The sequence below is a fragment of the Gorilla gorilla genome, chromosome 20 (assembly GCF_029281585.2).
Source record: "Gorilla gorilla gorilla isolate KB3781 chromosome 20, NHGRI_mGorGor1-v2.1_pri, whole genome shotgun sequence".
In the NCBI taxonomy this organism is placed as follows: domain Eukaryota; kingdom Metazoa; phylum Chordata; class Mammalia; order Primates; family Hominidae; genus Gorilla; species Gorilla gorilla.
Window position 1 is genome coordinate 44,032,304 of NC_073244.2, and position 26,937 is coordinate 44,059,240.

Here is a 26,937-nt window from a genome sequence, read left to right on the forward strand (position 1 = left end):
CATTATAACATCAGAAATTTCACGATGAGTCAAAGTGGCAAAGCTATGGTTCTTCACAAGCTTGCAGGGCAAAGTGATATCAAACAATGATCCACACGGGTGGAAGGGGATCACACCCCAAAGCAGAATGTCGATGATCAGCCCAGAAGGCAACACGCAATAGAGCTAGCGTGGGGAACACACTGTGGTCTACACTGTGCCCTGCTCTTGCATCCATCCCCACGTGGAGTCTGACCCAGACGCAGGCCCTGCTATGGGGGAGCAAGGCAGAACCCACAGGCACGGGTGAGCCAAGCCAGGCTCACCCACAGCGCTGGGTCTGGTGACCCCAGTCCTCTATAGGTGTTAGCACTAGGCTGCTTTTCTCCTCGACCCCGCACCTCGTTCTCATACTAAGATTACCTGAGGTCAGGAGTTTGAGACCAGCCTGGCCAACATGGTAAAACCTCATCTCTACTAAAAATACAAAAATTAGCCAGGCATGGTGGCAGGCTCCTGTAATCCCAGCTACTTGGGAGGCTGAGGCAGAAGAATTACTTGAACCCAGTAGGCAGAGGTCGTAGTGAGCAGAGATTGTGCCACTGCACTCCAGCCTGGGCGACAAGACTCTATCTCAAAATAAACAAATAAATAAAATAAGATAACAAAAGACAGTTCCCAGAAGAAGGGAACTGAGCTATGAGACATCCTTTGAATGCATCACTTGACAAAGGGTTGAGAACACCCACCTCATGCTGGAGAAGTTGGCAGAATGCAGGTGATATAAAGGCATGGAGGAGCAGGGTGCGGTGGCTCATGCCTGTAATCCCAGCATTTTGGGAGGCTGAGGCAGCCGGAACACCTGAGGTCGGGAGTTCGAGACCAGCCTGGCCAGCATGGCAAAACCCCATTTCTACTAAAAATAGAAAAATTAGCCAGGAGTGGTGGCGGGTGCCTGTAATCCCAGCTACTCAGGAGGCTGAGGCACAAGAATTGCTTGAAACCGGGAGGTGGAGGTTGCAGTGAGCCGAGACCCTGCCACTGCACTCCAGCCTGGGCAACAAGAGCGAAACTCCATCTCATAAATAAATAAATAAATAAATAAAGGCATGGAGAGTAATACGCACTGATAAGGTACACCTAATACAAGAAAAAGAAGCCTACAGCTTCACTATTTGGGAAAAGTTATTCTGCTCTTCATGACAGTGTTGAAAGAAACAGTTATGCACTGCCATCCCAGGGGCCACTTGTCTGGAAAAGATCAATTGTCAGCCACAGGATTCACCATGTACATCAGCCATCCCAGACTGAGGTCTGAACCACCGAGCAAGTTTCTTTTTTTTTTTTTTGAGATTGAGTCTGGCTCTGTCGCCCAGGCTGGAGTGCAGTGGCGCAATCTCAGCTCACTGCAAGCTCCGCCTCCCGGGTTCATGCCATTCTCCTGCCTCAGCCTCCCGCGTAGCTGGGACTACAGGTGCCCGCCACCAGGCCCAGCTAATTTTTTGTATTTTTAGTAGAGATGGGGTGTCACCGTGTTAGCCAGGATGGTCTCGATCTCCTGACCTTGTGATCCACCCGCCTTGGCCTCCCAAAGTGCTGGGATTACAGGCGTGAGCCACCACGCCCGGCCGGAGCAAGTTTCTTAATGGGAAGTTACACCAGAGCTGGAGACTGGTCTGGCCCTTGCGAGGGATGACCTGTAGACCCTCTTCAGTGGGGGGGTCCCCTGGTGCCACCGGGTGGGGCCAAGGCTCCGTCTGGTCAGCCCTGGAGGAGACATACCTGCAGCTCTCTGAAAGGCATCTATGGCACTCTCCAGCCCAGCCTGCGTCTGCCGATCGCACCGGGTCCCGATCTGGGTGTAGAGGGCCCCAGCGTTGAACAGGACACTGGCCTTCTCCAGCAGCAGGTTCTGCTGGCTGACCGGAACCCCGGTGAGAGAGTCATACCTATGTGAAAGAAATGCATTCCGAGAATACAGATTACTTGGCTAGTTAATGCTACAAGTGGAAAAAATTCTTTTTTTTTTTTTTTTTTTTTAAGAGTCAATATCTCACTCTGTTGCCCAGGCTGGAGTGCAGTGGTGTGATCATAGCTTACTGCAGCCTTCAACTTTAGGGCTCAGTTGATCCTCCCACCTCAGCCTCATGAGAATAGCTGGCATTACTGGTGCATGCCACCATACCTGCCTTTTTTTTTTTTTTTAATTTTTGTAGAGATGGGGTCTATGTTACCCAAACTGCTGTCAAACTCCTGGGTTGGCTGGGTATGGTGGCTCACGCCTGTAATGCCAGCACTTTGGGAGACCGAGGCAGGTGGATCACCTGAGGTCAGGAGTTTGAGACCAGCATGGCCAACATGGTGAAACCCAGTCTCCACCAAAAATACAAAAATTAGCCAGGCATGGTGGCGGGCGCCTGTAATCTCAGCTACTCAGGAGGCTGAGGCGGAAGAATCACTTGAACCCGAGAGGCGGAGGTTGCAGTGAGCTGAGATCGCACCATTGTGCTCCAGCCTGGGCGACAACAACAAACTCATTTCTTCAATAAAAGTCAAGAATGCACATGCACTGAGGCTTTTGTTTCCAAGCAAGATGACAGGACTAATCACACTGACCGCCACAGCCACACACAAAAATATCTGACGGGGTAACTGGATAAACACACCATGGGACATCCAGACAATGGAATATTACTCAGCACTAAAAATGGAGAAATGAACCAGCAAGCCATGAAAAGATGCAGAGGAAACATTACTAAGTGAAAGAGCCAACCTGAACATTGCTACCTACTGTATAGCACGCTGTGTGATTCCAACATTCTGAAAAGCCAAAACGCTGGAGACAGAAGAAAGATCAGCGGTTGCCAGGACTTAGGGGTAGGGAGGGAGGGGGAGCACAGAGGATTTTTCCAGTAGTGAAACTCTTCTGTATGACACTGCAAAGGTGGATCACTGTCATTCTATGTTGGCCAAAAGCCACAGAATGCACAAGTGCAAGAATGAACCCTAATGGAAACTATGGACTCTGGGTGATAACGATGTGTCAGGTAAGTTCCTCAATTATAAAAAAAAAAAATGGGCTGGGAGCGGTGGCTCATGCCAGTAATCCCAGCACTTTGGGAGGCCAAGGCGGTATGGCTTCTCCTAAATGAAATATGGCAATTACTAACCCCTCATAATTCTTTCTGAAATCTAAAAACTCAGGATTTGTTTTAATTTGTTTTACTTTTTATTTTTTCAGACAAAGTCTCACTCTGTTGCCTAGGCTGGAGTGCGGTGGCATGATCATGACTCACTGCAGCCTCAACCTCCTGGGCTTAAGAGATCCTCCCATCTGAGCCTCCCAAGTAGCTGGGACTACAGGCATGCACCACCCATGACCAGCAAATTTTCTCTAATTGTTTTGTAGAGATAGGGTCTCACTGTGTTGCCTAGACTGGTCTCAAACTCCTGGGCTCAAGCGATCCACCCACCTTGGCCTCCCAACCTGCTGGGATTACAGATATGAGCCACCACACCCAGCCTAGGACTTGTTTTATTTTTATTTTTTTTATTTTTTATTTTTTGAGACAGAGTTTTGCTCTTTCGCCCAGGCTAGACTGCAGTGGCGCCATCTGAGCTCACTGCAGCCTCCACTTCCCGGATTCAAGTAATTCTCCTGCCTCAACCTCCCAAGTAGCTGGGATTACAGGTACCCACCACCATGCCCAGCTAATTTTTGTATTTTTAGTAGAGACAGGGTTTCGCCGTGTTGGTCAGGCTGGTCTCGAACTCCTGACCTCAGGTGATCCACCCACCTCGGCCTCCCAGAGTGCTAGGATTACAGGCGTGAGCCACCGCACCTGGCCCTAGGACTTGTTTTAAAGTTTACTCATGAACCAGGGGGTGTGCAGACAGCTTCTCCCTAATTCATGACTAAGGAGAAACCACCTTTCGCCTTTTCGGCCATGCAGACAGCCTGGTGCATTGTTAGGAAAAGTCAACCCCCTTTCCTTTGCTTTCCATGAGGAAGGCATTAGTAGCCACCCATCGGCTGTAGAAACATTGAATTCTGATATGCCCCTGACCTTCTAGGATGTGTTCTCCTTTCACTGACACTCCTAACGACACTCAGAGAAGGGGTGCAGCATCTCCAAAGTACTTTTTTTTAGGTTTGTTTTTTTTTTTTTGACACAGAGTCTCACTCTGTCGCCCAGGCTGGAGTGCAGTGGTGTGATCTTGGCTCATTGCAACCTCTGCCTCCCGGGTTCAAGCGATTCTCCTGTCTCAGCCTCCCAAGTAGCTGGCACTACAAGGCACACCCAACCATGCCTTGCTAATTTTTGTACTTTTTACTAGAAGCAGGGTTTCACCATATTGGACAGGCTGGTCTCGAACTCCTGACCTCGTGAGCCGCCTGCCTCAGCCTCCCAAAGTGCTGGGATTACAGGTGTGAACCACCACGCCCAGCCTTTTTTTTTTCGTGTTTGAAACAGGGTTTCACTCCTATCACCCAGGCTGGAGGGCGGTGGTGTGATCTCGGTTCACTGCAACCTCCGCCTCCCGGGCTCAAGTGATTCTCCTGCCTCAGCCTCACAAGTAGCTGGGACTAACAGGTGCATACCATCATACCCAGCAAATTTTTGTATTGTTTGTAGATATGGGGTTTTGCCACATTGTCCAGGCTGGTCTCAAACTCCTGGGCTCAAGTGATCTGCCTGCCTCGGCCTCCCAAAGTGTTGGCATTACAGGTGTGAGCCACTGTACCCGGGCTCCCCAGTATTTAAACTATACTAACCTTTGAAAATACCAATTGGGTCTATGGCCATACCACCCTGACGTGCCTGATCTTGTCTGAAAATACCAATTGTGGAGAAGAATCAAATGCTCTACTTCCTTTTTTTAAATCTGATCTAAGCTGAGTGAGTAGCTCATGCCTATAGTCCCAGCTACTCAGGAGGCTGAGGCAGAATTATCACCTGAGCCTAGGAATTCAAGACTAGCCTGGGCAACACAGTGAGACCCCGTTTCAAAAGAAACCTGATCTATTTCTGTTTGGTGCTTTTGTCTCACTGGACAAGACCTGATTTTCTCTCTCTCTCACTCACACATACACATGCATGCCCCTGTCCAATCTGAGATAAGAATCTCGCTTCTGGCTAATTCCACTTCAGAGCCCCTGTGCTTCCCCAGTGATACAACGAGCAAGAAAAATGTCTCTTCTCCTTGGCTCACTTGTTCTGAGAAGCAAGAGGCCACAGTCTGTTGGAGCCATCTCCCCTCGGATCACCTTCATAAATAAATACCAATGTATTGACATCTTTCGAGACTTCCCCGGATAAATGCAAGATAGGAAAGGGGGCTGAGGTGCACAGGGGCGCCCGCAGAGGGGCGTCTGTGATGCTGAGGCTCCAAAACTGTGGCTGCCATAACACGTGAAGCACCAGCGCAGACCTCAAGCACCTACCAGGTGAACAGGAGTCCCATCTGCCGTGTGGGCGGGAAGAAGCGACTCTCGACAAAGCCCAGCTGGATGAAGTAAGTCATCAGCAGTTCCACCCCGGCCTCATCCCGGCTAGGCGTCCGACAAGCCTGCGAGGAAAAGAACCCAAGAGGGCATGAGCAGAGGAGGACAGAGCTGACGGCCCTTCCCAGAAGGTGCCCTGCACATACCAGCAGGTGCCTGTAACTATTTCTGCAGTATGATGACCTCGCTGCTGGCATCGTAAACTCTGGGAGGGGTGGAAAGAACCTGGGAGGAAGTCAGAAATCCTGGAATCCAGTCCCAGCCTTGAGGCAGGGCTCTCCCCTTCTATGGTTTTCCTTCTTTTTTTTTTTTGAGACGGAGTCTTGCTCTGTCACTCACCCAAGCTAGAGTGCAGTGGTGTGATCTTGGCTCACTGTAACTTCCACCTACCAGGTTCAAGTGATTCTCCTGCCTCAGCCTCCTGAGTAGCTGGGATTACAGGCGTGTAGCACCATGCCTGGCTTGTTTTTGTATTTTTAGTAGAAACAGAGTTTTGCCATGTTGGCCAGCCTGGTCTCAAACTTCTGACCTCAGGTGATCCACCCGCTTCAGCCTCCCAAAGTGCTGGAATTACAAGCATGCACCACCATGCCCAGCTAATTTTTGTATTTTTAGTAGAGACAGGGTTTCACCATGTTGGCCAGGATGGTCTGGGACTCCTGACCTCAGGTGATCCGCCCACCTCCACACCCCAAAGTGCTGGGATTACACAGGCATGAACCACCGCGCCTGGCCTCCTTCTACGGTTTTCTTATGCAGCAAGTGGAATGGATGATTCCAGCACCCCCCAACCATCACCTCTATCCACCTGCGATTCTGTTAAGACCACAAGCATGCAATAATGGGGTTCTCTGAAGACTCGGAAAAGCCACCCTCCCCTCTCTGCTGCACACAAAAACGTACTTGTCTCAGATCCATAAGATCTGCAATTTCATCTTCATATAAATAGCCATCTTCACTGTAATGTTCCAGGATAAAATCCTTAAAGAAAAATGAGGTCAGATGTTATAAAGTGTGGTTGAAAACCATATGTGTGCATAATAGTAACATGTCAATTGTGAACCCATTTTTAAAAAGGCAGAATAAAGAAAAACTTATAGTGATTTTCAAAGTGGGGGAATTTATTTTCTTAATTTATGTAGTTTTTTTTAATACGGAGTCTCTCTTTGTAGCCCAGGCTGGAGTGCAGTGGCACAATCTCTGCTCACTGCAACCTCTGCCTCCCGGGTTCACACAATTCTCCTTCCTCAGCCTCTCAAGGAGCTGGGATTACAGGCGCCCACCACAATGTCTGGCTAATTGTTGTATTTTTAGTAGAGACAGAGTTTCACCATGTTGGTCAGGCTGGTCTCAAACTTCTGACCTCAGGTGATCCCCCCACCTCGCCCTCCCAAAGTGCTGGGATTACAGATGTCAGCCACCGTGCCCGGCCATAGTTTTTTAAAAAAAAACAAAAAACAAAAAACAGAGTTTCACTCCTGTTGCCCAGGCTAGAGTGCAATCTTGCGATCTCGGCTCACTGCAACCTCCACCTCCCAGGCTCAAGTGATTCTCGTGCCTCAGCCTCCCAAGTAGCTGGGATTACAGGCATGTGCCACCATGCGCAGCTAATTTTTGTATTTTTAGTAGAGACGGGGTTTCACCACATTGCCCAGGCTGGTCTCAAACTCCTGGGCTCAAGCAATCCATCTGCCTCAGCCTCCCAAAGTGCTGGGATTACAGGTGTGAGCCACTGCACCACACGCCTATGTTTTTAAATGTTGTGCTGCTTCAGTAAAAGTGAGAGTTGAAGTTAATTTTTTGCTTAAAAATGTCTTTGTGTCTGCGCATCGTGGCTCACGTCTGTAATCCCAGCACTTTGTGAAGACCAGGCAGGTAAATCACTTGAGCCCAGGAGTTCGAGACCAGTCTATGGCCTATACATTCAACTATACTGCAAACACTGCAGATATTCAGGGGCTCAGACTTGCAATTCTGGGCCTCCCTCAGGACCCGGACAAGTTTCCCAGCACAGACCCTGAGGGTAGGACTGTCAATAACAGTCTCCAGATACAGGTTTCCTTTGCCAAGAAGACCCTTAACCAGGTTATAAAGGCATTTTATTTTATTTTATTTTATTTTATTTTATTTTATTTTATCTTTGAGGCAGGGTCTCACTTTGTTGCCTCGGCTGGAGTGCAGTGGTGCGATCGCGGCTCACTGCAGCCTCAACTTCTCTGGGCTCAAGCAATCCTCCTACTTCAGCCTCCCAAGTAGCTGGGACCACAGGCACGTGCCACAAGCTAATTTCATTTTTGTATTTTTTAATAGAGGTGGGGTTTTGCCCTGTCGCCCCACCCCCGCCCCATAAGTGCTGGCTCCCCCAAGCTGCAAGAAAGGTGATCACATAGATTGCTCAATTATGTCTTCCCAAGTGACTGTGAGTAACCTCTTTACACAGCTTCTACATTAAAGCTCCTCCTGTTTTTGTGTGTTCAACATACAGACACACAAACAAACACTTGTCTTACAAAAATGGATTTGTACTAAATACACAACTTTGCTGTGCCTTCTTTTTCTTTTTTTAAGAGATGAGGGTCTCGCTCTGTCGTCCAGGGTGGAGTGCAATGGTGCAATCATAGCTCACTGCAGCCTTGAACTCCCGGGCTCAAGTCATCCTCCCACTTCAGCCTCTCCAGTAGAGGGGACTATAGGTGTGCACCACCACACTCAGCTAATATTGTTATTTTTCATAAAGACAGAGTCTTCCTATGTTGCCTAGGCTGGTCTCGGACTCCTGGCCTCAGGTGATCCTCCCACCTCAGCTTCCCAAAGTGTTGGGATTACAGGCATGAGCCACTGCACCCAGCTGACTATGCCTCTTTTCTTTAAACTAGGCCATGGGCTGGGTATGGTGGCTCACATCTGTAATCCCAGTGCTTTGGGAGGCTGAGGTAGGTAGATCACTTGAGGTCAGGTGTTCCAGACCAGCCTGGCCAACATGGTGAAACCCCGACTCTATTAAAAATTTAAAAAATAAAAAAATAAAATAGCTGGGCATGGTGGTTAAAAGGGGTCAGGTGTAGTAACTCATGCCTGTGATCCCAGCACTTTGGGAGGCCAAGGTGGGAGAATCACTTGAGACCAGGAGTTTGAGACCAGCATGGACAACACAGTGAAACCCCATCTCTACAAATAATGAAAAATTAGCCAGGCGTGCTGAGGCAGGAGGAGGATCACTTGAGCCCAGGAGGTTGAGGCTGCAGTGAACCATGATCACATCACTGCACTCCAATCTTATGAAAGTCAAAGAGGATTTTGATTAAATTTTATATGTGATCCTGAATTTGAAACTTAGTAAACTAGGGTAGATTAATGTACTTAGTGGGATAAAACAATTATCTAACTGGCCAGGCACGGTGGCTCACACCTGTAATCTCAGCACTTTGGGAGGCCAAGGCAGGTGGATCACTTGAGGCCAAGAGTTCGAGACCAGCCTGGCCAGCGTGGTGAAACCCCGTCTCTACTAAAAATACAAAAATTAGCCAGGCATGCTGGCAGGTGCCTGTAATCCCAGCTACTCAGGAGGCTGAGGCAGGAGAATAGCTTGAGCCCAGGAGGCAGAGGTTGCAGTGAGCTGAGATTGAGCCATTGCACTCCAGCTTGGATGACAGAGCGAGACTTCGTCTCAAAAAAAAAAAAAGATATCCTAACTGAAACCCACTGTGAACATTAGGGACAAAATGAGAATTTCTACCATCACTGTTATTACTTAGCCTAATTCCAAACATTCTGTAGCCCACACATTAAGAAAAATAAGAGACATAAAATATTAGAAAGAAACAATCAAAATAATTTTTTGCAACATAACAGCATGTTTATAAAACCCAATAGCATCAACTGAAACATTACTAAATTAATAAGAATTCAATAAAGTGGCAAAGAAGTTAACACATGAAAGTCAACAGTAAAAAAGAAAAGTCAATATTCTTCCTTTCTTATACAAGCAATAACCAATTAGAAAAACTTAACAGACAGCCAGGTGTGGTGGCTCACATCTGTAATCCCAGCAGTTTTCAAGGCTGAGGTGGGCGGATCATTTGAGGTCAGGAGTTTGAGACCAGCCTGGCCAACAAGGTGAAACCCTGTCTCTACTAAAAATACAAAAAATTAGCTGGGTATGGTGGCAGGTGCCTGTAATCCCAGCTACCCAGGAGGCTGAGGCAGGAGAATCACTTGGACCTGGGGGGCAGAGGTTGCAGTGAGCCAAGATTGTACCACTGTACTCCAGCCTGGGCAACATAGTGAGACTCTGTCTCAAAAACAAACAAACAAACAAACAAACAAAACCTAACAGAGAAATAATACCTTTCACAATAGCAACAAAAGTACATTTCTAGGGATAAAATTAATATAATTAAGCAGAAAACTGTTAAACTTTACTGAAGAACAGATGTTATTTCATTTTCTTTCATTGATTCGAATTTTTTTTTTTTTTTAAATGAGACAAGTTATCATTCCGTTTTCCAGGATGGAGTGCAGGGGCTCAATCATAGCTGACGGCAGCCTCGACCTCTTGGGCTCAAGCAATCCACCTCAACCTCCCAAGTAGCTGGGACTAAAGGTGTGAGCCACTGTGCCTGGCCCTATTTCTTTAAAATAAAACAAAATCGGCCAGCTGCGGTGGCTCACGCCTGTAATCCCAACACTTTGGGAAGCCGAGGCGGGTGGATCACTTGAGGTCAGGAGTTCGAGAACAGCCTGGCCAACATGGTGAAACCCTGTCTCTACTAAAAATATAAAAATTAGCTGGGTGTGGTGGTGGGTGCCTGTAATCCTAGGTACTCAGGACGCTGAAGCAGGAGAATCACTTGAACCTGGGAGGCAGAGGTTGCAGTGAGCCAAGATTGCACCACTGCACTCCAGCCTGGGCAACAGAGTGAGACTCCCTATCTAAATAAATAGATACATAAAATAAAATAAAACAAAATCACACTGTGAAGCTTCACTGATTATAAAACATCACACGGACACACAAGTCAGATTTCAAATGGAACTGCCCTAATTCAGTCTGCTGAACCACTTCTGCAGTACCTGCGTTTCTATCAAATATGGAAGGGAAAAAATACAACAGAAAGTCCGTCAAACATTCTCATTTTCATATGACTGACATTTGTAGAGTCTCTTTTAGGCTAAAATGACATGGTTGGAAGCCTGTGCCGAATGGCAGTTGGCCATGTCCACAACATGTGAATCTTTTCATTTGCTTTAATGTGGAATTCAGAACATGACCCAGTTGACTCCTTAAAAATGCCTATAAAATTCCTAAGTTTCTCCAAGAGACTCTTCCTTTAAAATGCTTGCATTCTTGGCCAGATGCAGTGGCTCACACCTGTAATCCCAGCACTTTGGGAGGCTGAGGCGGGTGGATCATCTGAGGTCATGAGTTCAAGACCAGCCTGGCCAACATGGTGAAACCATGTCTCTACTAATAAAAATTAGCCAGGTGTGGTGGCACATGCCTGTAATCCCAACTACTTGGGAGAATGAAGCAGGAGAACCGCTTGAACCCAGGAGGCAGAGGTTGCAGTGAACTGAGATCATGCCATTGGACTCCAGCCTGGGCAACAAGAGTGAAACTCCATCTCAAAAAAAAAATGCTTACATTCTTGTAGCACAGCACCAAGCAACAGACAAATTATCGTAAAGAAACTTCTACAACAGCAGCAACAGACATTTCTAGACATGTGGATTGCTTTGAGTCCCACAGACCAGTGGCAAGTCACATCTATTTTTGCATTTATATATATATACACATTACACATATATTTTAAATAAAAATAGAGATGGGGCTGGGTGTGGTGGCTCACATCTATAATCTCAGCACTTTTACTGGAGGTGGAAGCAGGAAGATCGCTTGGGGCCAGGAGAGTTCAAGACCAGCCTGGGCATCATAGTGAGGAGACCCCATCTCTTAAAAAAAAAAAAAGAGAGAGAGAGAGAGAGAGAGAGAGATGACTGGCCATGGTGGTTGATGCCTGTAATCCCAGCACTTTGGAAGGCTGAGGTGGGCGGATCACCTGAGGTCAGGAGTTCGAGATCAGCCTGGCCAACATGGTGAAACCCTGTCTCTACTAAAAATACAAAAATTAGCCTGGCGCGGTGGCTCATGCCTCTAATCCCAGCACTTTGAGAGCCTGAGGCAGGTGGATCATGAGGTCAGGAGTTCAAGATCAGCCTGGCCAGGATGGTGAAACCCCGTCTCTACTAAAAATACAAAAATTAGCCGGGCGTGGTAGTGGGTGCCTGAAACCCCAGCTACTCAGGAGGCTGAGGCAGAGAATTGCTTGAACCCAGGAGGTGGAGGTTGCAGTGAGCCGAGATCACGCCACTGCACTCTAGCCTGGGCAATAGAGCGAGGCTTCGTCTCAAAAATATATATATATACACACAAAAATTAGTTGGCCGTAGTGGTGCATGCCTGTAGTCCCAGCTACTCAGGAGGCTGAGGAAGGAGAATCGCTTGAACCCAGAAGGTGGAGGTTGCAGTGAGCTGAGATTGCACCATTGCACTCCAGCCTGGGCAACAGAGTGAGACTGTGTCTCAAAAAAAAAAAAAGAGAGAGAGAGACAAGGTCTCATTCTGTTGCCCAGGCTGGTCTCGAACTCCTGGCCTCAAGCTGTCCTCCTGCCTCAGCCTCCCAAAGTGCTAAGATTATAGGCATGAGCCATTGCATCTGGGCATAAGTCTCAGGTAAAAGTTCAGGCAGGCTGTGGCAGTGTGGCATAAAGCTGCAATTCCCGAATTGTTTTCATTGCTTTCTACCCAGAATACAAACTTTCCGGTAAACTTGAGTCCTGAAACACTCAGAATACCAACTTCCCTTCTCCAATTCCAAAATAAACCCCAAACTCACAAGATTTAAACAAGGCAGCAGTCAAAAAGGCCTCTATTTATGTCAAACAACTCACTGTCTCTGAGAATGAATGTCAAGTGCTTCCAAAGTATTAACCAATTGCTTTTAAAAGTAGTAGTTGGCTGGGAGCGGTGGCTCACACCTGTAATCCCAGCACTCTGGGAGGCCGAGGCGGGTGGATCAAGTTTGAGACCAGCGTGGCCAACATAGTGAAACCCCATCTCTACTAAAAATACAAATTAGCCAGGCATGATGGCGGGTGCCTGTAATCCCACCTACTCAGGAGGCTGAGGCAGGAGAATCGCTTGAACCTGGGAGGCAGAGGTTGCAGTGAGCCGAGATGCCGTCATTGCCCTCCAGCCTGGGCAACAAGAGCGAAACTCCAGCTCAAAAAAAAAAAAAAAGAAAGAAAGAAAAAATAGTAATAGTCAAAATGTCATAAGACGTTTCCTTTTCTAAACTAAAAGTAGTCCAAGATGAGCCAATTAAGAGGATTATCATGGAAAGTAAAATAAGCCAGGCACAGTGGCTCATGCCTGTAATCCCAGCACTTTGGGAGGCCAAGGCAGGAGGACTGCTTGAACCCAGGAGTTTGAGACCAGCCTGGGCAACAGTGGGAAATTCTGTCTCTACGAAAAATACAAAAATTAGCCAGGCATGGTGGCTCACACCTGTAATCCCAGCACTTTGGAAGGCCAAGGCAGGTGGATCACCTGTGGTCAGGAGTTCGAGACCCACCTGACCAACATGGAGAAACCCCGTCTCTGCTAAAAATACATAATTAGCCAGGCATGGTGGCACACGCCTGTAATCCCAGCTACTCGTAAGGCTGAGGCAGGAGAATCGCTTGAACCTGGGAGGTGAAGGTTGCGGTGAGCCAAGATCACGCCATTGCACTCTAGCCTGGGCAACGAGAGCTAAACTCCATCTCAATAAAAAAGAAAGAAAGAAAGAAAAATGCAACAATTAGCCAGGCACAGTGGCACACGCCTGTAGTACCAGCTACTCAGGAGGCTGAAGTGGGAGGATCACCTGGGCCCAGGAGGCAGGGGTTGCAGTGAGCCGAGATCATGCCACTGCATGCCAGCCTGGGTGAAAAAGTGAGACTCTGTCTCAAAATAATAAAGAAAAAGAAAAAAAAAAAAAAGAACGTAAAATATTTCTTCGAAGCAATTTTCATGATACTAGGATTAATTCCTATAACCAATGCCTGGGCTGCATGGCACAAACTTGGGCCACCCTGCACCTCATCCCCTTTCCCCTCCTTGATGGAATTTGGAGGTGACTGGTTAAAAACTCAAACTGATGGAGTTGAAGAGGGAAGGAAGAGGAGGGTATTCCAGGCACAGGACGGTCTCCCAGCCCCAGCATCGGTGCATGGTCTCTCCTGTGTTCTCCATTGAAGCATCTCTTCCACTTCCCACTTGAAACCCCCACTGACCCAAAGGCCCCGCAGGCAGGGCTTGTGGCATCTCTGGCACCCAGCACAGTGCCAGGCACAGATGGGCTTATGAGGATCTGCAAATGGGAGAGGAGTCCAGATACCCAGGAATGTGGCAGGGGGACACACAAGCAAAGACTCTGGTTATTCAAATATTTAAGGAGAGTGAATTGACATCTTTGATTTCCTTTGAAATTGCATTACAAATAAGACAGACTGATAATTGCCATTACTTTCATTCTCTTTTTTTTTTTTTTTTTTTTTGAGACACAGTTTCACTGTTGCCCAGGCTGGAGTGCAGCGGCACAATCTCAGCTCACTGCATCCTCTGCCTCCTGGGTTCAAGCGACTCTCTCGTGCCTCAGCCTCTCGAGTAACTGGGATTACAGGCATATGCCACTATGCCCAGCTAATTTTTTTTTTTTTTTTTGAGATGGGATCTCACTCTGTCGCCCAGGCTGGAGGGCAGTGGTGTGATCTCGGCTCCCTGCAACCTCCACCTCCGCCTTCCAGGTTCGAACGACTCACCTGCCTCAGCCTCCCAAGTAACTGGGATTACAGGTGTGCACCACCACGTCCAGCTAATTTCTGTACATTTAGTAGAGACAGGGGTTTTACCATTTTAGCCAGGCTGGTCTTCAACTCCTGAGCTCAAGTGATCCGCCTGCTTCAGCCTCCCAAAGTGCTGGGATTACAGGCGTGAGCCACTGTGCCCGGCCTTTAGCCATTACTTTCAATGGAAAAACTGCAATTACCTTCAAACCAACCTAACAGACACAAGAATGCGCAGATGGACAAATATGTCAGGAAGCAATGCTGGCAGTATGTTCTTGGAAGAATTGAGTACACAGGGGTTTGCTATAAAATTCTTAAAATTTTTTGTAAAGTTTGGAAATTTTCATAATAAAATGTTAGAGAAAAAACTTTAGCTATTCTTCTAAAGACATAACCTAAACTGGTTACCTGATTTAAGAAAAAAATACACTATTAATAAAAGAGGATATAAGTTTTAAATTTCAAAGCATGTCCACTACAGACCCTCTTTGACTTGGCCTCTTGGGAATGGCCCTCCTGGGTTTCCAACCTGCCTTGTCCAAGACCCAGGAGGAGCTTCAGAAGCCATCAAAGGAAACAACAAAAATATGGCAGGAATAAACATATAAATTATGCATGTAGCTGGCTGAGAAGGGCCTCAGGGTCACTCTGTAGATATCAACTGACTCTGCCTGCTGAGCCTAAGGCCATTGCAAGGGATACATATTTTCTCTATCTCCATTTTTTTTCTTTTTTTTGGAGACAGGGTCTCATTCTGTTGCCCAGGCTGGAGTGCAGTTGTATGATCATAACTCACTGCAGCCTCCAGTTCCTGGGCTCAAGCAATCCTCTTGCCTCAGCCTCCCAAGTAACTGGGACTACAGGCATGCGCCACTGCAAATGGCCTATTTCCATCTTAAACACTGAGTCTGGTGCCCATGGCTTTGAGATTTACCTTGAGGACGACTGAAAAGTCGACGTCTTTCGTTTCCTTCAGGCCAAGAGGAATCAGGGGAATCGTAAATGCCTCCCTATGAGGAACACAACAAGGTATGTATGAACACCCCCATCCGGACCCCTGTGCACCCCACGGCCTTGCCCTCAGCAGCCCAGCTCAGGTGTGTGCCCCCTCCTTGCCCCATCCAGTACTCACCTGGCTGACAGGCTCATTTTCCATAAGGATGACTCTGGTCATGCCCCACCCTCTGCTCTAAAACTGACCCCGCTCCCTAAGACTGCTGGACCACCCCTCCTAACACATCAGGCCCCTGGCATCTTGACACTGATTTATCTTCCAGTTTCAATGCCTCAATGGTTCCTTTTTTATTTTATTGTTATTATTTTTAGAGACTCTTGTTCTGTCGCCCAGGCTGGAGTGCAATGGCGCAATCTCAGCTCACTGTAGCCTCCGCCTCTCGGGTTCAAGCAATTCTCCTGCCTCAGCCCCCCGAGTAACTGGGATTACGGGCACATGACACCACACCCGGCTAATTTTTGTATATTTTTTTAGTAGCAATGGGGTTTCGCCATGTTGACCACGTTGGCCAGGCTGGTCTTCTGACCTCAAGCGATCCGCCCACCTTGGCCTCCCAATGTGCTGGGATGACGGGCGTGAGCCTCTGCGCCCAGCTCAGTCTCAATGCTTCTTTCGGCAGCTGCGCTGAGAGTCTATTGTGTGCCAGGGTCTGTGCCTGGTGCACTTGCTGCTCCCACCTGGGTGCACCACCCTGCTGCCTCCTTTGTCAGCTCCTCACCCCCACCTCCTCTGCCCCCGTCAGCGGGTCCCACAGCTGTGGAAGCTCTCCAATACCCTCACATTCGCAACTCTGGGTTCGTAGGGGCCTCTTCTTTGGGAAGTGTCTAGGCGTCCCACCACCGGCACAGGAGATGCCGTCAGGGCAGGAGCCCCATCTGACACTGAAGTGCACCTGCCTCCCAGCCCAGGGTCAGACACCCTCCACCTCCTCTCCCCTAGCTGACCACTCCGTAACCACAGGTCGCCTGGGGAGTGCTCCCTGAGCCTACATTCCTAGGGGCAGGGCCAGCAGGAAGTGAACGAAGCTCAGGCTGTGTTTTGCAAACAGGGATTTAGCTCCCTGACCTGTAACAGGAGACCTCCTTGGGCTGCTCAGCCCAGCCCCACAAGAAGGCCAGGAAGGCTGGGCAGGGCAAGGGGACAATGCAGCTGTAAGCTGAACCTGGCTCTGCAGCGCAGCTGTGCTACGGCCAGGTGAGTCCCATCCGGGGGCATGGAAAGCCGGATCCTGCTGAAGGCTCCTCCAGGCTACGCAGGGCAGGAAGCCAGGTTTGCAGCTGTCCAGGCAACGAGAAGAGGAGGAGCGAGTGTCCTGAGTCCCAGCTCCAGGGTACCCCAGCCCCAATGTGGCACTGACAGCACCCTCTAGGTGCCCTCTGGCCTCCCTGAGTTTTCCCATCTGCACCATGAGGTTATTTCTTTCCCGCCTACCTCCTAGAAGACTGTAAAGATCAACCATGCTAAGAAAGAAACAGTCTACTTTGAAAACACAGTAGTGCAGGCCAGGTGCAGTGGCTCACGCCTATAATCCCATCACTTTAGGAGGCTGAAACGGGTAGATCACCTGAGGTCAGGAGTTCAAGACCAGCCTGGCCAACATGGTAAAACCCCGTCTCTACTAAAAATACAAAAACTACCTGGGCATGGTGGTGTGTGCCTGTAATCCCAGCTACTCAGGAGGCTGAGGCAGGAGAATCACTTCAACCGGGAGGTGGAGGTAGCAGTGAGCCAAGATCACGCCACTGCACTCCAGGCCTGGGCAACAGAGCGAGACTCCATCTCAGGAAAAAAAAAAAAAGATCAACCATGCTAAGAAAGAAACAATCTACTCTGAAAACAGGGCCAGGCATGGTGGCTCACGCCTGTAATCCCAGCTCTTTGGGAGGCCGAGGCGGGCGGATCACGAGGTCAGGAGATCGAGACCATCCTGGCTAACGGTGAAACCCCGTCTCTACTAAAAATACAAAAAATTAGCCAGGCAAGGTGGCGGGCGCCTTTAGTCCCAGCTACTCGGGAGGCTGAGGCAGGAGAATGGTGTGAACCCGGGAGGCAGAGCTTGCAGGGAGCCGAGATCGTGCCACTGCACTCCAGCCTGGGTGACAGCGAGAGACTCCGTCTCAAAAAAAAAAAAAAAGAAAAGAAAACAGAAGAGCGCAGGATCCAAATGCATGGTGCCGTGTTGAATCTGCACAGCTCTCCCTCTTCCCAATGACACAGGGCAGTGACTGGCCACTCTAGAGCCCAGGGACCACTCCAGAGACCTTCGGTTCACTCTGTGGGAAGCCCTGTGTTGCACGTCCCTGCTCTTCGGCATAGCAAATGCGAGTGTGGAACAGCCGACATTTATTCCCAAACCTTGGCCCCATCTCGCCTCCTCCAGAACCTGAACCTTTTGGACAAACACTGGAATTGAACACCAGAGCATAGGCTGGGAGAACCTTCCATTAGCTGTCGCACTGACTGGGCGTTCAAAACTGCACAGGAGGCCGGGTGTGGTGGCTCATGACTAATCCCAGCACTTTGGGAGGCTGAGGTGGGTGGATCACGAGGTCAGGAATTCGAGACCAGCCTGGCCAACATGGTGAAACCCTGTCTCTACTAAAAATACAAAAAATTAGCTGGGCATGGTGGCATGTGCCTGTAGTCCCAGCTACTCAGGAGGCTGAGGCAGGAGGATTGCTTGAACCTGGGAGGCGGAGGTTGCGGTGAGCCGAGGTCGTGCCACTACACTCCAGCCTGGGTGACAGAGAGAGACTCCATCTCAAAAAAAAATAAAACAAACAAACAATAAAAACCGTACAGGAGCCCACAGGTAAGCCAGGCATGGGGTGTCACAAAGGGAAGAGCCAGCGAGGTTTCACACACTGACACCTCCCCTCCAGCTCTGAAACCACCCCGGTGCCCTGCGGAGGACCAGCACCGGGAAACACACATTCCATAGGTGACTCAAGGTTCCCAAATCCCGGGAGCTATTTTCCGACTGAGTTTCCCCTGGGGCCCACCTACTTTTTGAGAAGTCTCATGCCCACACTGAAAAAGCACGTAAACCCTTCTCTGAACTGTCTCAAAGTTATTTCTCCTTAAAAAGAAGCATTTCGCTTAGGGTTTTGTTTTGTTTTTGTGTTTTTTGAGACAGGACTTTTTTCTGTTGCCATTACTGCAGTCTCGACCTCCCTGGCTCAAGTGATCTTCCCACTTCAGCCTTCTGAGTAGCTGAGACTACAGGTGGGCACCACCATGCCCGGCTAATTTTCCTATTTTTTGTAGAGATGGGGTTTCACTATGTTGCCCAGGCTGGCCTTGAACTCCTGGGCTCAAGCAACCCCCCACCTCAGCCTCCTGAAGAGCCGGGATTACAGGCATAAGGCAAGAGGGGCATTTCTTTCATAGTTAGATCTCCATTTTTGGAGATGTATTGCAATTCTGAGGGATGGTGTTGTTGGCTTTCACCTTGAAGAAATCGATTCCAAAATTGAGTTATGGAGAATGATACGATAGAGTGCCTTCAAAATTGACCTAGGGGCCAGGCACAGTGGCTCACATCTGTAATCCCAGCACTTTGGGAGGCCAAGGTGGGCAGATTACTTGAGACCAGGAGTTCAAGACCAACCTGGCCAACATGATGAAACCCTGTCTCTACTAAAAAAAAACAATTAGCCAAGTGTGATGGTGCGTGCCTGTAATCCCAGCTACTCAGGTGGCTGAGGCACAAGAATCGCTTGAACCCAGGAGGTGGAGATTGCAGCGAGCTGAGATCGCGCCACTGCACTCCAACCTGGGTAAGAGAGGGAGACTCTGTGTCAAAAAAAAAAAAAAAAAAAAAAAAAAAGGAAATACAACCTTAAAAGGAGACTGGTGTGTTACTTTAATTTGGATTTTTCTGTTTTAGTTTGTCACCTCCAGCTAGGAAACAGACTGCAGTCCAACGTAAGTACAGTGCACAGAATCTCTGTGTGTGCATAGTGGCCTCCCCTTACAGGGTCAATTTTGGCCTTTGGCCTTAATCCCAAAGTATTTGTGTATGCTTTTTGTTCCTTGGCAAATAAATGAGGAAATAATTAGCCAACATTGGAAAGGTATTGTCCTAACAATGTCCCTTTAATATTTCCTAGGAAAGTTATGGTGACCCACTAAAATATCCTTGCTCAATGTCTGTTCAGTTGAATTTAATAGCATATCTTGCTAATGTTTGCGTGTCTATGAAACGTGACTACACGGAATTAATGAAAATTAACTATAAAATCCAAGGCATCTAACTTTTAAACTTATCTTGGCTCATCACATATATTTACACTAGATTTTATACTGTCTTCATTTGGTTTTTTTTGTCTGTTTGTTTGTTTCAAGACAGAGTCTTGCTCTGTCAGCCGGGCTGGAGTACAGTAGTGTGATCTCGGCTCACTGAAACGTCCAACTCCCGGGTTCAAGCAATTCTGCCTCAGCCTCTGAGAAGCCAGGATTACAAGTGTGCACCACCATGCCCGGCTATTTTTTTTTATTTTTAGTAGAGACGGGGTTTCACCATGTTGGCCAGACTGGTTTCGAACTCCTGACCTCAAGTGATCCACCCGCCTCAGCCTCCCAAAGTGTTGGGATTACGGGAGTGAGCCACCGTGCCCGGCCTCACAAATGCTTTTGTCCAACACTGCAGGTATTTCCCAACAAATGGGCTCATCCCTTCCAGTCTAGCACCTCACTCAACCCCAAACCTGATGGTTCTCTCACTTCCGAAAGTGGGGGCTGCCACACCCCAGTCTAGAATGGTATCTGACCTCTTTGTGCAGCACCCTGGATGTACGAAGGATCTCTGGCTCAGAGGCTTCTGGAAGGTGTGCTGCTCCCACTTACTCTGTGTTCTGATAGACGCCCACCGAGATGTTCAGCCCCTCCAGCTCTTCCTTGAGCATCTGCAGGTCTGAGTTGACGAAGCTCAGCTCCAGCCGCACTTGCTCCCGCACCTTTGAGTTCGTGGCCACTCTGTTCAAAGAGAAGAGGGAGAGAAGTGCCCTCAGCCAGGTATCCTGGCTTCTAGGTGAGCAGGCCCAATCCCCAGTCCCTGCAGGGAGGATCAGGGCACGGCTTGCAGAGGAGGGCCAGGAGTGTCGGGTAAGGTATCCCAGGGACACAGGGCACCTGCCCAGCTTGCAGCACACCTGCCAGTACGTGGAGCTGGGGACACAGGCAATGACACTGTGAGCTGCAGACATGAACTCTATGACATCCTGCAAACACTCAGCCTTGAGAAGAGAAAACAAAACTGCTCCCAGCCATGCCCTAAAATACCGTAAGATACCCACTTGAAAAGAAATGAATGATTCCAGCCAGGCATGGTGGCTCACGTCTGTAATCCCAGCACTTTGGGAGGCCGAGGCAGGTGGATCAGCTGAGGTCAGGAGTTCGAGACCAGCCTGGCCAACATATAGTGAAACTCTGTCTCTACTAAAAAATAACAAAAACTAGCTGGGTGTGGTGGTGCACGCCTGTAGTCCCAGCTATGCAGAAGGCTGAGGCTTGAACCTGGGAGATAGGGGTTGCAGTGAGCTGAGATTGTGCCACTGCACTCCAGCCTGGACAATAGAGCAAGGCTCCCTCTCAAAAAAAAAAAAAAAGAAATGAATGATTCCTCTTCGGTGGGAGAAATCACAATACATAAATAAATAAACATAAAATTTGTTTTAAAAAAAGAAAGAAATGGATGATTATAGCTGGGCATGGTGGTGCATGCCTATAGTCCCAGGCAGGAGGATCGCTTGAGTCCAGGAGGTTGATACTGCAGTGAGCTATGATCACACCACCGCAATCCAGCCTGGGTGACAGAGCAAGACACTGTCTCTAAAAACTAAAATAAGATAAAATGAAATAAAATATAAAAATATATAAGATAGAAACTAAAATAAAATAAATGAATGAGAAAATGAAGGGAGAGGTAATGCTTCCCAATTCATTCTGTAAGACTAGTATTAGCAACCCAAGCCTAGCAACATATAAATAGGATTATACACCATAACTAAGTGGGATTTATCCCAGGAAGGCAAGGTTGGTTTAACATCTGAAAATCAATATAATATAATGTAATATATTAACAGAATAAAGGACAAAAAAACACATGGTGACTTCAACAGATATTGAAAACACTGTGACAAAATCCATCACAGATTCATAATAAAAATTCTTAACAAAGTAGGAATAAAAGAGAATTTATGAAATCTGATAAAAGACACCTACAAAAACCCACAGTTAATATCACACTTAGTGGTGAATGACTGCTTTCCTCTTCTCACCAGGAACAAGGCAAAGATGCCCACTTTTGCTATTTCTAATCATTGAGGCAAATAAAGAAATTAAAGGCATCCAGATTAGAAAGGAAGAAATAAAACTGTCTTTGTTTACAGATGGCACTATCTTATATATAGAAAATCCTAAGGCATCCATAAAACAAATATTAGTACTAATAAATTTAGCAAGGTCACAGGGTATAATCAATATACAAAAATCAATTCTTTTTTTTTTTTTTCTCTAGACAGGGTATCACTCTGTCACCTAGGCTGGAGTGCAATGTCACCATTATGGCTTACTACAGCCTCAACCTCCCAGGCTGAAGCCATCCTCCAGCCTCAGCCACCCAAGGAGCTGGGACTACAGGTGCACACCACCACGCTGGCTAATTTTTGTGTTTCTTTGTAGAGATGGAGTCTCACTATGTTGCCCAGGCTGGCCCAGAAATCCTGGGCTCAAGCAATCTTCCTGCCTCAGCCTCCCAAAGTGCTGAGATTACAGGCATGAGCCACTGTGCCTGGCCAGTTCTATTTCTATATACTAGCAATGAACAATCTTGAAATTGAGAAAACCATTCCATTCACAATAGCATCAAAAAGAATAAAATACTCAGGAATAAACAAAAGAATCACAAGACATGTAAACTCAAAACTATAAAACAATGCTGAGATATATTACAAGAAGAGCTATTCTATGTTTATGGATGGGAAGGCTCATTATTGTCAAGATATCAAGCCTCCTTAGTTGGTACATTCATTCAATGCAACCTCAATCAAAATCCCACTAACCTTTTTAATAGCTGATCCTAAAATTCATATGGAAATGCAAAAAAAACCTACAATAGGCAAAATAATTTTGAAAAATAAGAACAGAGTTGGAAGACAAATTGATTTTAAAATTTACTAAAAAGCTGGGCTGGGCATGGTGGCTCACGTCTGTAATCCTAGCACTTTGGGAGGTTGAGGTGGGTAGATCACCTGAGGTCAGGAGTTCGAGACCAGCCTGGTCAACACGGTGAAACCCCATCTCTACTAAAAATACAAAAAATTAGCTGGGAGTGGTGGCGGACACCTATAATCCCAGCTACTCGGGAGCCTGACGCAGGAGAATCACTTGAACCCAGAAGGCAGAGGTTGCAGTAAGCCAAGATCGCGCCACCGCACTCCAGCCTGGGCAACAAGAGCGAAACTCCATCCCCCCCAAAAAAAATAAAAAATAAACTTACTAAGAAGCCATAGTCATCAAGATAGCGTGGTACTGACATAAAGATAGGCAATGAAACAGAATAAAAGTCCAGGAATAGGCCGGGTGTGGTAGCTCACGCGGGTAATCCCAGCACTTTGGGAGGCCGAGACGGATGGATCACAAGGTCAGGAGATCGAGACCATCCTGGCTGACACAGTGAAACCCTGTCTCTACTAAAAATGCAAAAAATTAGCCGGGCGTGGTGGCGGGCACCTGTAGTCCCAGCTACTCGGGGGGCTGAGGCAGGAGAATGGCGTGAATCCAGGAGGCAGAGCTTGCAGTGAGCTGAGATCGCACCACTGCACTCCAGCCTGGGCGACAGAGCAAGACTCCATCTCAGAAAAAAAGAAAAAAAAAAAAGAAGAGTCCAGGAATAAATGTTTACATTTATGTAGTAAATCTTTACAATTGATTTTGAACAAAAGTGCCAAATCAATTCAATGTGGAAAAGATTATTGTTTCAACAAATAGTGCTAAAGCAGGTTGACATCCATAGGTACGTCAGGGTCCTTAAAACCACCCCCAAGTTCAGTGTTAATCTAGGAGGACTTGCAAAAGCCATGGCTATGGTTTACGACAGCAAAAGACACAAAGCATAATGAGCAAAAGGAAAGGCACACGGGGTGAAATTGGGAGGAGGCCCGGCCCAGGTTTCTAGGGGTCCTCTCCCAGTGGAATCCCACAGACTGTGCTTGACTCCCCCAGCAAGGAGTTGTGACAACACACATAAAATGCCATCTACCAGGGAAGCTCAGAGACTCCGTGTCCAGGGTTTTTACTGGGGGCTGATAGCATAGGCACCTCTGCCTAGCATGCTCCAAAATTCTGGATTCCCAGAAGGAAGGCAAGTGGTTCCACATAAACCATACCATTTGTACAAACAGTTCAGGCACAGTGAGTCAATCTTATCAGTCTGGGAATGGTGAGAACACTCGTAAAATCGAAGTCTCCGCCCTCGCCACGTGTGACAACACTCTTCCTCTTGTGGCCCTGGAAGTCCACACACATGCACATTTGGACTCCCCCAGAAAATAAGATACTGGAGGCTCAGCTTGGTGAATTTCATCAATTTAGAGATTTTTGTGTGCGTATGGCTATGGCACCAGTAAGAAATACATTTTAGGCCAGGTGCAGTGGCTCACATCTGTAATCCCAGCACTTTGGGAGGCCGAGGCATGTGGATCACTTGAGGCCAAGAATTCGAGATCAGTCTGGGCCACATGGTAAAACCCCATCTCTATTAAAAAGACAAAAATTAGCCAGGCATAGTGGCACATGCCTGTAGTCCCAGCTACTCAGGAGGCTGAGGTATGAGAATCACTTGAACCCGGGAGGTGGAGGTTGCCGTGAGCTGAGATCGCACCACTGCACTCCAGCCTGGGTTACAGAGCAAGACTCCGTCACGAAAAAAAGAAAAAAGAAATACATTTTATTTTACAACTCAGTACATGCATGCACACACACACAGACACATGCCCCTGCAACAAAAGTCTCACAGAAGTCATAGGCGTGATCCACTCCAGCATAGTCTAGTCTACTTTAATAACTTCTTTTTAAAACACAATTATGTTTGCAACCCTCCAACTCTCTGATTATCTGACACCAACTGGGTATCCAACAATTCAATTCGATTCTGACCCCAGCTCCCGGGGTAAGCACATACCCCACAGAGTAGGGGCTCGGTCCCACAAGGCTGCCCCCATTTTAGGGACCAGTCACACATCCTGGGAGAGAGGGGGATACTTGTGCTTCTGACTGATGAGCTGTCAATCAAGGGTTCCCACTGCCACCTCCTCAGGTTTGGTAATTCACCAGAAAGACTCCCAGAACATAGGAAAGCACCTGATGGACCAGTACTGGTTTATGTTATTCAATTCAGGAACAGCCAATTGGAAGAGGTGCACACGGCAAGTTATGGTGGGAGGGGGGCAGGGCTTCCATGCTCACTCCAGACACCTCAATGCGTTCACCAACCCAGAAGCTCCCTGAACCTCATCGTTTAGTATTCTACTCTGTTCTGTTCTGTTCTGTTCTCTTCTCTTCTGTTCTATTCTATATTCTATTCTATTTTTGGGAGAGGGTCTTGTTTTGTCACCCAGGCTGGAGTGCAGTGGCATGATCATGGCTTACTGCAGCCTCGCCCTCCAGGGCTCAAATGATCCTCCCACCTCAGCCTCCCAAGTAGCTGGGACTACAGGCATGCACCACCACACCTGGCTAATTTTTGTATTTTTTCACCATGTTGCCCAGTCCAGTCTCCAACTCCTGGGCTCAAGCAATCCACCCGCCTCAGGTTCCAAAGTGCTGGGATTATAGGCGTGAGCCACGACGCCCAGCCTTATTTTATTTTTTGTATAGATGGTGTCTTGCTATATTCCCTAGGCTGGTCTCCAACTCCTGGGCTCCTGGGCTTGAGTGATCCTCCCTCACCCTCCTGAGTAGCTGGAACTACAGATATGCACCATTGCGCCTGGCTAATGTAGGTTTTGTGTGTGTGTGTGTGTGAGATGGAGTCGCCCAGGCTGGAGTGCAGTGGCGTGATCTTGGCTCACTGCATGCTCCGCCTCCCGGGTTCCAGTGATTCTCCTGCCTCAGCCTCCCGAGTAGCTGGGACAGTGATTCTCCTGCCTCAGCCTCCCGAGTAGCTGGGACAGTGATTCTCCTGCCTCAGCCTCCTGAGTAGCTGGGACTACAGGCACCCGCCATCACGCCCAGCTAATTTATTGGATTTTTAGTAGAGAGGGGTTTCACCATGTTAGCCAGGATGGTCTTGATCTCCTGACCTCGTGATCCGCCTGTCTCAGCCTCCCAAAGTGCTGGGATTACAGGCGTGAGCCACCGGGCCCGGTCTTTTTTTTTTTTTTTTTTTTGAGGCAGAGTCTCGCTCTTTCCCCCGGGCTGGAATGCAGTGGTGTGATCTCAGCTCACTGCAACCTCCACCTCCCAGGTTCAAGCAATTCTCCTGCCTCAGGCTCCCGAGTAGCTGGGATTACAGGCGCCTGTCACCATACCCAGCTAATTTTTGTATTTTTAGTAGAGACGGGGTTTCACCATGTTGGCCTGGTCGCCACCTCCTGACCTCAGGTGATCCACCCACCTCGGCCTCCTGAAGTGCTGGGATTATAGGCGTGAGCCACCATGACCGGCCTAATGCAGGGTTTATGGAGGCTTCATTACGCACAGATGATTAAATCATTGGCCACTGGTGACTGAGCTCGATCTCCAGCCTCTCTCCCTTCTCCAGAGGTGGTGTAGGGAGGAGCTGAAATTTCCAGCCCTCTCACCAAGGCTTGTGCTTTCTGGGGATCAGCATCCATTCTAAAGCCTCCCACCAAGAGTGATCTCATTAGCATACAAAAGATAACTTTTATCACTCAGGAGCTCTGTGCCAGGAACACAGGAACAGGACAAAGACCAAATATTTATCTTTTATTATGCCACAGCAACGCACTGAATTGATGTCATTACACACCACAGGTCACAATCTGCAGCTTGTAAAACCTGTGCTACAAAGAGCTTATTGAGAAAACGACTGATCCTGTAGCTGATAATGTTCACAAGGATTGGGGTGGGGGCGGAATCCTCCCATCCCTCAGTATCAGGAATGGGTTCATTTCTTCTTACAAATGGGATTCCTTTTGGCTAGTGAATATAAAATGTGTTCCAAATATATTCCCTTCCTCCTATTGCCTGCCAGGAAGCTCAGAGACAAACCATGGCTCACATTTCACAAAGTATACAGGACTTTGTGGCATGCACTAGCCTTACCTCCAGCTAAATCTCTCCTTTATTCTTCTTTCTCTTGCCTTCATATCTTCATTCACTCCTGATTTAATCTTACATGTTGTATGAATATGTTAAGGTACTTCAAATCTACTTTAAAATGAGGGAAGATAAACAATTATAATTCAATTATAATTCCTAGAGGACAAGCCTTCTTTCTCTTGGTATTTTTTTCCTAGAATCTAGCATAGCCCTTTCCACATCATGGGGGCGCTGAACAAATTTTAGTTCATGGAAGAAC

The 26,937-nt window shown here is 47.8% G+C and overlaps 1 protein-coding gene across 1 annotated transcript in view; it reads right to left on the minus strand.

Annotated features, from left to right (window-relative positions):
- RHPN2 (rhophilin Rho GTPase binding protein 2) overlaps positions 1-26,937 on the minus strand; it is an 84,629-nt gene that overhangs the window by 25,741 nt on the left and 31,951 nt on the right. Inside the window, exons 3-7 of the mRNA XM_031003940.2 lie at positions 20,241-20,369; positions 15,312-15,387; positions 6,389-6,466; positions 5,426-5,550; positions 1,762-1,928 (exon numbers count right to left, since the gene is read on the minus strand). Of these exons, the coding sequence (XP_030859800.1) occupies positions 1,762-1,928; positions 5,426-5,550; positions 6,389-6,466; positions 15,312-15,387; positions 20,241-20,369 (575 nt within the window). The remainder of the gene's footprint in view (positions 1-1,761; positions 1,929-5,425; positions 5,551-6,388; positions 6,467-15,311; positions 15,388-20,240; positions 20,370-26,937) is intronic.